This window comes from Anser cygnoides, chromosome Z, assembly GCF_040182565.1.
Source record: "Anser cygnoides isolate HZ-2024a breed goose chromosome Z, Taihu_goose_T2T_genome, whole genome shotgun sequence".
Classification (NCBI taxonomy): Eukaryota; Metazoa; Chordata; class Aves; order Anseriformes; family Anatidae; genus Anser; species Anser cygnoides.
Window position 1 is genome coordinate 47,494,680 of NC_089912.1, and position 12,028 is coordinate 47,506,707.

At 42.6% G+C, this 12,028-nt stretch overlaps 1 protein-coding gene across 1 annotated transcript in view; it reads left to right on the top strand.

Moving 5' to 3' along the window:
* Positions 1-3,813, top strand: part of TMC1 (transmembrane channel like 1) — a 65,486-nt gene extending 61,673 nt beyond the window's left edge. Inside the window, exons 18-20 of the mRNA XM_066988873.1 lie at positions 2,123-2,201; positions 2,298-2,433; positions 3,375-3,813. Coding sequence (XP_066844974.1) covers positions 2,123-2,201; positions 2,298-2,433; positions 3,375-3,643 — 484 coding nt within the window. The 3' untranslated portion in view covers positions 3,644-3,813. The remainder of the gene's footprint in view (positions 1-2,122; positions 2,202-2,297; positions 2,434-3,374) is intronic.
* Positions 3,814-12,028: the final 8,215 nt, after the last annotated feature.

A 12,028-nucleotide genomic window follows, 5' to 3' on the forward strand; every position in this document is an offset into this window, starting at 1 on the left:
ATCATAGAATATCCTGAGTTGGAAGGGACCCATAAGGATCATCGAGTCCAACTCCTGGCACCACACAGGTCTACCCAAAATTTTAGACCATGTGACTAAGTGCACAGTCCAAACGCTCCTTAAACTCCAAAAGGCTTGGTGCAGTGACTAATTCCCTGGGGAGCCTGTTCCTGTGTGCAACCACCCTCTCAGTGAAGAACCTCTTCCTGATATCCAGCCTCAACCTCCCCTGCCTCAGCTTGACACCATTCCCGTGGGTCCTACCACTGGTGATTAAAGAGAATAGGTCGGCGCCTGCCCCTCCGCTCCCCCTTGTGACGAAGCTGTAGACCGTGATGAGGTCTCCCCTCAGCCTCCTCTTTTCCAGGCTGAACAGGCCAAGTGACCTCAGCCGCTCCTCATATTTCTTCCCCTCTAGGCCCATCACCATCTTTGTAGCCCTTCTCTGGACACACTCCAACAGTTTTACATCCTTTTTGCATTGTGGTGCCCAGAACTGCACACAGTACTTGAAGTGAGGCCACACCAGTGCAGAGTAGAGTGGGACAATCAGTTCCCTCAACCAACTAGCGATGCTGTGCTTGATGCACCCCAGGATACAATTGGCCCTCCTGGCAGCCAGGGCACACTGATGGCTATTGTTCAGCTTGCTACAAATCGAAACCCCCAGATCCCTCTCTGCAGGGCTGCTCTCCAGCTTTTCCTCCCCCAGTCTGTACGTATAACCAGGGTTGCCCCTTCCAAGGTGCAGGACCCGGCACTTGCTCTTATTAAACTTAACATGGTTGGTGATCGCCCAGCTCTCCAATCTGTCCAGATCTCTCTGCAAGGCTTTTTCACCCTCAGGAGAGTCAACAGCTCCTCCAAGTTTGGTGTCGTTGGCAAATTTGCTCAAAACACCTTCTAGTCCTACATTCAAATTGTTTTTGAAAACACTGAAGAGGACTGGCTCTAAAATGGAGCCTTGAGGGATCCCACTAGTGACCATCTGCCAACCTGGTGTGGCCCCATTTACCAAAACCCTTTAAGCCCTGCCCATCAGCCAATTGCTCACCCATCGGATGATGTTTTTATTTAGGTGTATGCTGGACGTTCTGTCCAGTAGGATCCTATGGGAAACTGTGTCAAAAGCTTTGCTGATGTCCAAAAAGATCACATCAGCTGGTTTCTGTTTCCCTTGACTGACTAGATGGGTGATCTTATCATAAAAGGAAATCAAATTTGTTAGGCAGGACCTACCCCTCGTGAACCCATGTTGGCTGGGACCAATGACTGCATTGTCCCCCAGGTGCTCTTCAATAACTTCAAGGATTATCTTCTCCATAATTTTCCCAGGCACTGATGTGAGACTGACAGGCCTGTAATTTCTAGGGTCTTCTTTCTTGCCCTTCTTGAAAATTGGTACAACATTTGCCAGCTTCCAGTCTACTGGGACCTCTCCAGATTCCCAAGACAGCTGAAAAATAATTGAGAGAGGTCCTGTGATGACATCAGCCAGCTCTTTAAGCACCCTGGGATGAATCTCATCTGGACCCATGGACTTGTATGGATCCAGGTGGAGCAGCAAATCCCGCACACGTTCAGGGTCGGTTGGGAGTTTATCATTCCCACCATCTTGGTCCTCCAGCTCAGGGCACCCTGGATCCCGAAGTCCATCATCAGCGTTGAAGACGGCGGCAAAGAAGGCATTAAACGTCTCTGCTTTGCCTATGTCTTTGTCTGTGAATTTTGTATTACTTCAAAAGATTTTATAAATATAGTTTACTAATTTTTAAAGTGTGTCGTACAAGTTAATTAACTTTTATAAACTATTCAATGAAACACCCATCATAGCAATGAACACATAGCTTAATTGAGCTACCTTAGCAACCATAAGAGTGAATGTAGAGTATAAAAGACAGAATAATTTATTTCTGTTCCTCCCCACACACATACCTTGAAATGAGTACCTTCTTCATACTCTGAGGAAACACATTATCCACTCACTGTCAAAATACTACTAGTGCTTAAGCATGATGAACAAGGAAAAATACAGATTTGATATTAGCACAGTTGTAGTTATTGCTATAGGAAGTCTTTAAATCATTGTCTAACAAGATGCATTCTTTTTCTTGAAATTTAGCCTGAGTATTTATTATCTCAATGCTACATCCAAATCCTACAAGGAAGCTAACTTGGAACTTAAAAAGAAGCTACAAAGTGTAAGGAATAAAGAATTGTTGAATTTTGGCTTTACTAATTATTAGAGAAGACATTCAGGTTACTGAAAGATGCCTTCTCTATTTCCCCATCATTAGCAAGCAGAAGAAAATAAAAGAAGAAATAAACAAAAGGCACAAAAATCAAATGAACAAGAGGAAAATCCATTTGAGACAGAACCACCACAGAGAAAGCAAAAAGGAAGCAAGCAAGATGAATCTACTCCAAATCAAGGTAAGGACAGTTTTTAATTTCTCAAGATGAGATATACTTGTATTCCATACCAGTGTTGTTCACTGTCTTATCTGCTTCCTTTGCCATAATTTCTTGAAAGATGTTCACAATACTGAATGACAAGTATTAGCCTAGTATCCAGTCCATTTTTCTTCCTTTGGCTAATTTCAGAAATGCTGTAACATCACTCCACAACAGGCAACACCTTTTATCAAAGTAATAAAACTAGTAGAACGTGTCACAACCTTGTCTGAATGTCAGTGATCCCTCCTATCCAATAACAAATCATTAAAAAAAAAAAATGCATCCTGCTGATATTTCTTTCATCCTGATACTTCTTTCATCCTGAACAGCTGAGGACAGCATATGCCTTCTGTGCCAAGGTTCAATGGCAGAAGGTGTAGTGAGAGGACAGTGTGGTAATAACCCTCATCAGAAAGCCTAACTTGGTCAGGCAGGTTTCAATTGGTCCATAAGGATTTTACAGACTGTTTCCTCCCCTCTGAATATTACTAGTCTTTCCCAATCGTGCATGCCATACAATCAGTATAGATTAAGCCTAGCAGAGAAATGCAGATTAGGGATGACGATCTGTGGAAGAACCACATGGAAGGCATGTCTACAGCCTCAAAACCTGCCTCTTTTATTTTGGAACTGCTGACCTTCATCACCATTTATAGATGATATCTTCTTGCCAATGAATTTAGCTACTTGGGAAATACTTCTACTTCTCTTTGTTGGGACCTTGCAGAAAGAACTGGAGAGAAAATATGGTGCAAGGATCATGAAGTCGCATTGTCCCTCATTTCAGACTGTTGGTGTGGTGGCTCCCAGACCTTCCATCATATGCTGTAGTGGACAAGGTGCTTCAGCCTTTCCCTCATAGAGAATTTCTGTTCTGCGTTTTCATTCTGTAACTCTGTTCTCCTAATACATTTCAGATAACAAGCAAGGACAGAGTGGCAATGAAGCAAAGAAAATGGGTCAGCTACAGGAAGCAAGTTCCTCTCAGACACTCCAGAATCCAGGCTCTGCCCCAAATGGTCACCATCCAATGCAGAACAGAGGAGGAAACCTTCTTCCCCCACCCATTGCTGTGACACGGCCACCAGGACCTTGGGGGTTTTCAACACCAGGCTATCCACCTGGACTCCCACACTTTCCAGGGGCCCAGCCAGGAATGCCCAGGGGCCCGCCCCACTACAGATAAGGAGGCTGTCCATAATTCTCTTTTGTGTTTTGTGATATGGTGAAGGACACCGAGGAAGGCAAGAGTGGTGTTGCCCCAGACAAACTCCTTAAAGTGCAGAACTCCATTGTGTTAATTATAAATCTTCATCTGCATAAAAGTTTCTATGAGAAAATATTACTTCTGTCTGCTTGTGTTTGAATACATTGCAAAAATGTGTTATCTGTGTCGCTAGGTTACTATACTTAAGGATATTTACTGGGAGACATTTGTTAGAAGAATGAAAATTATTTTGTATTTAGTTGCTTATTTTCTTAAAAGCTTGAAAGTGTGTACTTAAGAGCTTTTCCTTTTCCTCAGAAGTGTTCACTGAAAACAAAAATTCTTACAGTGTATTGGAGTCAGTTGTACTTAAAAACTGCATATAGCTTGTCTTCTGCTGGTGAGATAAGTTTTTCCAAAGAGTTCAGGTTGTACATGGCAAAACGGGGATTTCTTCAAAAGATGGATGATTACCTCTACAGTCTTTGGGAAAGTATTTTAAAGGTAAAAGAAAAACAATATTTTGCTTGTTGCTATGAAGAAAATTTAACTGCTATTACAGTAGTGCTTTTAGTCAATACAACAATAAAGAATTTTACCATATTCAGAAGGACTAAAAATAAACAAATAAAAAATAATAATCAAAGTGGTGAAGATATTTCTTATGCAAAAAGTGAATTTGAGGAATAAAGGTAATAATGTTATGCAATATTTTTGCCTAAACACTCACCAGGATTTGTTATTGCACACAGTTACCTGTTACTGCAGAAGAACACGTGCTATACAATCTGCTCTGTGGTTTTATTGGTGTCATTTTGTATTGACCTCTATAGAGTTCAGGATGGAACAGATCCTTTGTATGATAGGTCTAGTGGACACACAGAATAAATACAGGTCCATGTGCTGTTGTTACTAATTCCAATGAGACAGCTATATTTTTATATTCATTGTCCAGAAATTGTGACTTGATATTTATTTTAAGACTCACAAGATGAATAACAACAAAGCAGCCAACAGACTGTCTTATAAAAAAGAAATGTAATTTCATTGGTGGCCTTCTATATAATATGTGTCCATTTTGAACAGTAGAAAAAAATAATCTTATCTCAGTATACGACAAGTCTGTGATGTCACAAAAATAAATAAATAAAAGTCCATGTAATCGGATTATAGGACCTATTGAAAAAGGTTTATTTTAAATCAGTATAAGCTGTGTATCCCTATAAAACACAGTCATCCAGATGCAATTTCCAGCTCAAGCAGTCTTTAAATCAGTTGCCAAATACTAGGAGGATATACCAAGGGAAAGTTAACTTTATACTTGACTCTTGTACTGCTTCCAAAAGCATCTGCTATCAGCTGGAGATAAGATATTAGATCAACCAGACCTTTAGCCAGTACCAGCACTATCGCTCTGCATATGAATACAAAGTACTGCTAGCCAAATCAAGAGAACTACAACTACAAGAGAAGGTCTTGTAGCAACTACAAGAGAAGGTCTTTCTTAGCAAACAGACTGGAAGCGCATTGCTACTAAATGAATGCTATGCATTGCTACTAAATGAATGGACAAATGGGTTAAGACTGGATCCTAAGACATATCTGCATCTGTGGTGCAGTGGGTCTTGTAATGTAAATTAGACAAAGTGCAGCTAGGAGCAGTGCAAATCATTTCATCTTTTGAAGATGAGGTTTGATAAGATAGGTTGAAAAGGTACAGTAATTCAAACTGTTTTTAAGTGGAATATTAAAATATTTTTTCCAATATGTCTAACATTTAAACTGAGTGTATTTTTAGCCTAGAAACATATAAGATTGTGAGTAGTTTCATCAAAGTCAATCTACACCCCAGTGCTCTAGGACTGTGCCTCATCCATGGTTTTAAGACACATATTTCCCTACAAACTGGGAAATGTCTGTAATGAGACACTGATTAGCTTAGAGAGTTTTTGTTAACAGCAACAGACATTTCATAAGAAAATACTGGATATTGCTTAGAAAAAAAGAGATGCTAGCAAAAATCAAGACTATGGATTGCAGCCTGCTTTGTAGAATGTGTGAAGAAACTAATTTTAAAGACACTTTGTGGCCTGGTGATCCATCAAGAGGATAAAATATAGAACAAAGTTTTTCAAAGTTGCTGGAATAAATTACAGTGGCAAACTGGTTATGATGAAGTCTGGTTCCATGAAACATAGGGAGAGATTTATTCCACATACACTGGCCTTAATAAGGATTCCTAGTTCTTTTAGGAGTCAAAATTTTCTTTGGGCATTAAAGGCTTAATCAGTATTAGTTGGCTTGGTATTTTATTCTGCAGAATTGTTTTGTATCATGAATGGGAAAGAAACATAGACAAGAATCTAACAGTTGAAATTATTCTGAAAACCTTTCTGTTAGACCTGTATGCTGTATTGATTTTCAACAATAAATGCCTTCTTGGAATGCACCTGTGTAGGCAGCAATTAGCGTGTGATAGCTCTAACATGTATAACAATAACATGGATAGATGTTGCTCACGTCTTGTAATCAGCATCAAATGGCTGTGAATGAAAACAAAATATTTATTCTTATTCATTGGTACTTTCAAGTAAAGGCCTTTCTGTGCTTTATGAAGCTGTGCTTTTAGAGCTTTCTAGATTTTTTTTTCTGTTTAATTGCCTACCATATTATTAATAAAATAAAATGAATATAGGAGACAAGATCTTATATTACATGTTGCAATCTCCAAAACTAAACCTACCTTTAAGAAAACATGCTGTTTACTCCATAAAAGTAACTTCAAAATAGTTACAAGGATTTTGTGTGATGAGATTTAAAGTCATATTTCCTTTCTGTGCAGCCTTTCTCCATCATAGAATTGCAAAATCATTCAGTTTGGAAAAGACCTCTCAGATCATCTAGTCTATCCTTTAACCTAGTACTAACAAGTCCACCACTAAACCATGGTACCAATTTCTACATTTCTTGAAGACCTCCAGGGATGGTGACTCAACCACTTCCCTGGGCAACCTGTTCCAATGCCACACAACCATTTCAGTAAAGAAACTTATCCTAATATCTAACCTAAACCTCACCTGGCACAACATGACTCCATTTCCCCTCATCTTATCACTTGGTGCTTAGGAGAAGAGCCGGATCCCCACCTTGTTACAAACTCCTTTAAGGTAAAATACAGTAAGGTCCCCCTGAGCCTTCTTTTCTCCAATCAAAACAACCTCAACTCCCTCATAAGACTTGTTCTCTAGACCCTCACCAACTTCATTGCCCTTCTTTGGACACACTCCAGCAGCTCAATGACCTTGTGGTCAGGGGTGAAAAACTGAACACAGTATTCAAGGTGCATCCCTTCTATATATTGTCTTTCAATTCAACTACATTATCTTCATCATCATCATCATCATCATCATCATCATATTATTATTATTATTATTATTATTATTATTATTAATGATAATAATAATAATAAATTTTAAAAACACCTTATGCAACGTCCATCCTCTTACTCACATTTCTACTCCTCTATTTGAGTCTTGTACCGTGCTGAACAGGTAACAAATACTCTTAATAACACGAATAATACTTTGATTCAAATAGTGCACAATGATCTTGCTCATAGAGACAATATATTTTGTTTTCAGTTGGAACGCATAACATTTTCTTTCTTCTATGTTGTCAGACTAGCAAATTGTGCTAACGACCAGCAAATTGTGCTAACGATACCTCAGAGCTTTATTATCAAATTACTTTCAGTGAAGTCAGGGCTCGGTGTATCTTCCCACACCCCATGTCTTCCCCTGCACAATTTACATGCTGTTTTCACAGCACTTTGGCTGAGCATTTCATATAATTTTCTGTATAATATTTTTTTTCCCATATTACCATATTATTACAGAGCAGCTTTCAAAATATCTTGAAGCCCTGCCAAAGATGTAATTTCTCACTGACCTGTGCAAATTATAATTACTGTAAAATATAATTATTGACTACATCTCCCTTCTATTTGTCTTTTTTTTTTTTTTTTTTTTTTTTCTGTTGAATGAATTCAGACTGAATTCACAGCAAGTGGGAGATAGGACTTTTCATAACATGGCGATGGCCCAGCTGAAGTGCATCTACACTAATGCACACAGCATAGGTAACAAACAGGAGGAGCTGGAAGCCATTGTGCAGCAGGCAGGCTACGACTTGGTTGCCATCACGGAGACGTGGTGGGACCGCTCCCACGACTGGAGTGCTGCAATGCCTGGCTATCGGCTCTTCAGGAGGGACAGGCAGCACAGAGGGGGTGGTGGCGTGGCTCTCTACATTAGAGAATCTTTTGATGTTGATGTTGTGGAACTCCAGGCTGGGAATGATAAGGTTGAGTCCCTGTGGGTTAGGATCCGCGGGAAGGCCGGCAAGGCTAACTTCCTGGTCGGGGTCTGTTATAGACCGCCGAACCAGGATGAGGAGACGGATGAGGAGTTTTATAGGCAACTGACAGAAGTTGCAAAATCGTCGGCGCTTGTCCTCGTGGGGGACTTCAACTTCCCGGACATATCCTGGAAACACAACACGGCACAGAGAAAGCAGTCTAGGAGGTTTCTGGAGAGCGTGGGAGATAGCTTCCTGACGCAGCTGGTCAGCGAACCTACCAGGGGTGGTGCCCCGCTAGACCTTCTCTTCACAAACAGAGAAGGACTGGTGGGAGATGTGGTGGTCGGAAACTGTCTTGGGCAGAGTGACCACGAAATGGTAGAGTTCTCTATTCTTGGCGAGGCCAGGAAGGGGACCAGTAAAACTGCTGTATTGGACTTCCGGAGGGCTGACTTTGAGCTGCTCAGGACGCTGGTTGGCCGAGTCCCTTGGGAGGCGGTTCTGAAGGGCAGAGGAGTCCAGGAAGGCTGGGCGCTCCTCAAGAAGGAAATCGTGATGGCACAGGAGCGGTCCGTCCCCACGTGTCTAAAGACGAGCCGGCGTGGAAGAAGACCGGCCTGGCTCGACAGAGAGTTGCGGCTTGTGCTTAGCAGAAAAAAGAGGGTTTATAATCTTTGGAAAAAAGGGCGGGCCACTGAGGAGGACTACAAAGATGTAGCGAGGCTGTGCAGGGAGAAAATTAGAAAGGCCAAAGCTCATCTGGAGCTCAACCTGGCTACTGCCGTTAAAGACAACAAAAAATCCTTTTACAAATATATCAACGCGAAACGGAGGACTAAGGAGAATCTCCATCCTTTACTGGATGCGAAGGGAAACCTAGTTACTAAGGATGAGGAAAAGGCTGAGGTGCTTAATGCCGCCTTTGCCTCAGTCTTTAGCGGCAATACCGGTTGTTCTCTGGATACCCAGTGCCTTGAGCTGGTGGAAGGGGACGGGGAGCAGGACGTGGCCTTCGCTATCCATGAGGAAATGGTTGGCGACCTGCTACGGAGCTTGGATGTGCGCAAGTCGATGGGGCCGGATGGGATGCACCTGAGGGTACTGAAAGAACTGGTGGAGGAGCTGGCCGAGCCGCTTACCATCATTTATCGGCAGTCCTGGCTATCGGGGGAGGTCCCAGTTGACTGGCGGCTAGCCAATGTGACGCCCATCTATAAGAAGGGCCGCAGGGCAGACCCGGGGAACTATAGGCCTGTCAGTTTGACCTCAGTGCCAGGAAAGCTCATGGAGCAGATTATCTTGACGGTCATCACGCGGCACTTGCAGGGCAAGCAGGCGATCAGGCCCAGTCAGCATGGGTTTATGAAAGGCAGGTCCTGCTTGACGAACCTGATCTCCTTCTATGACCAAGTGACGCGCTTGGTGGATGAGGGAAAGGCTGTGGATGTGGTTTACCTTGACCTCAGTAAGGCTTTTGACACAGTTCCCCACAACATTCTCCTCAAGAAACTGGCTGCTCGGGGCTTGGACTGGCGTACGCTTCGCTGGGTTAGAAACTGGCTGGATAGCCGGGCTCAGAGAGTTGTGGTGAATGGAGTCAAATCTGGTTGGAGGCTGGTCACTAGTGGTGTCCCCCAGGGCTCGGTACTGGGGCCGGTCCTCTTTAATATCTTTATCGATGATCTGGATGAGGGCGTCCAGTGCACCCTCAGTAAGTTTGCAGATGACACCAAGCTAAGTGCGTGTGTCGATCTGCTCGAGGGCAGGAAGGCTCTGCAGGAGGATCTGGATAGGCTGGAGCGATGGGCTGAGGTCAACTGTATGAAGTTCAACAAGGCCAAGTGCCGGGTCCTGCACCTGGGGCGCAACAACCCCAAGCAGAGCTACAGGCTGGGAGATGAGTGGCTGGAAAGCTGCCTGGCCGAGAGGGACCTGGGAGTATTGGTTGATAGTCGGCTGAATATGAGCCAGCAGTGTGCCCAGGTGGCCAAGAAGGCCAACAGCATCCTGGCCAGCAGTGTGGCCAGAAGGGCTAGGGAAGTGATTGTGCCCCTGTACTCGGCTCTGGTGAGGCTGCACCTCGAGTGCTGTGTTCAGTTTTGGGCCCCTCGCTACAGAAAGGACATGGACGTGCTCGAGTGAGTCCAGAGAAGGGCGACCAAGCTGGTGAGGGGTCTGGAGAACAAGTCTTATGAGGAGCGGCTGAGGGAGCTGGGCTTGTTCAGCCTGGAGAAGAGGAGGCTCAGGGGCGACCTTATCGCTCTCTACAGTTACCTTAAAGGAGGCTGTAAAGAGGTGGGGGTTGGTCTGTTCTCCTACGTGCCTGGTGACAGGACGAGGGGGAATGGGCGAAAGTTGCGACAGGGGAGTTTTAGGTTGGATGTTAGGAAGTACTTCTTTACCGAAAGGGTTATTAAGCATTGGAATGGGCTGCCCAGGGAGGTGGTGGAGTCACCATCCCTGGAGGTCTTTAAAAGACGTTTAGATGTAGAGCTTAGCGATATGGTTTAGTGGAGTACTTAGTGTTAGGTCGGAGGTTGGACTCGATGATCTTGAGGTCTCTTCCAACCTAGAAATCTGTGATACTGTGATACTGTGATAACATATCCTTTTCATCACGAGATTAGTGATAGCCAGAACCTGGAAATAACATACATAATGCACACAGTAATAACATCCATGGAGATCTGTGGACATCTAGAACAGATGTAAAGTTAAAAGAGGTTTAAATACAAAGGATCAGTTTGTTACCATACCTTGATAAAAATAGTCACAAAATGCTCACTGGAAAATTGGGTAGAGTTTTTATCTATGCATAATCCTTTTCTTAGTTTTCTAGCCTTCTGTGAACAAGCTGTCTGTTAAACACGTTGTGGCTAAAGGGTAATTCAAAAGCAGGTAACATCTGTTTTATGTTTGTCTTTTAGTGAAAAAGTTAGGTCTTATGAATTCACTATAAACTTTGAGCTGTACATGCCACATAACTTGTCACCTGTCTGCATTATCATAACATAGCATATAGCATAGCATAGCATAGCATAGCATAGCATAGCATAGCATAGCATAGCATAGCATAGCAGAATAGAATAGAGTAGAATAGAATAGAATAGAATAGAGTAGAATAGAATAGAATAGAATAGAATAGAATAGAATAGAATAGAATAGAATAGAATAGAATAGAATAGAATAGAATAGAATAGAATAGAATAGAATAGAATAGAATAGAATAGAATAGAATAGAATAGAACAGAACAGAACAGAATAGAAAACAGTGTTTGACCATGATCACAGTAAAGAAATTTTTACTAATAAACTAGTCTGAAACTCCCTGGGTGCAGCTTTGTGCCCTTCCTGTGTATAATGTCATCAGCTACCAAGGAGAAGAGACCAGCACCTCAATCTGTACTTCTCCTCCTCAGGAAATTGCAGAGAGTAATGAGGTCACCTCTCAGCCTTCTCTTCTCCAAACTAGAAAACACAAGTGCTCTTAGCCTCTCCTCATAGGACATGCTTTCCAGATTTTTTGCCCTCCCCTGGATGCTTTCAAGTATCTTAACACCTTTTTTATTTTGTGGAAACCAGAACTGCACACAATACTCAAAGTGAGGCCACACCAACACTAAATAGAGCAGGAGGATCACCTCTCCCTGGCAGCCCTGCTGTGGCTCAGCCCATTGGCTTAAGAGAGTGCAGGAGTGATTTCAGCAGCAGGCTTCTTCCACAGGGGCCTCATATTCATCCACCCAGTACCATGAGCAAGAAGGTATCTCCCCATGGCCACACTCCATCACATGCAGATGCCAAATACAGTTTCCGTACACATATTGTACATGACAAGTAACCATTTCCCTAAATAACAACGTTAGGCTGGAAATTCACATATCTGTATTGACGAAAGACAGAAAAACAAAATATTTTTTATGACAGTGTTTGTTTTATTTCCTAAACATAGTGGGAAGGATGTTTCATAGATTACAGACCCTGTTGGCAGCTTGCAAACAGAAA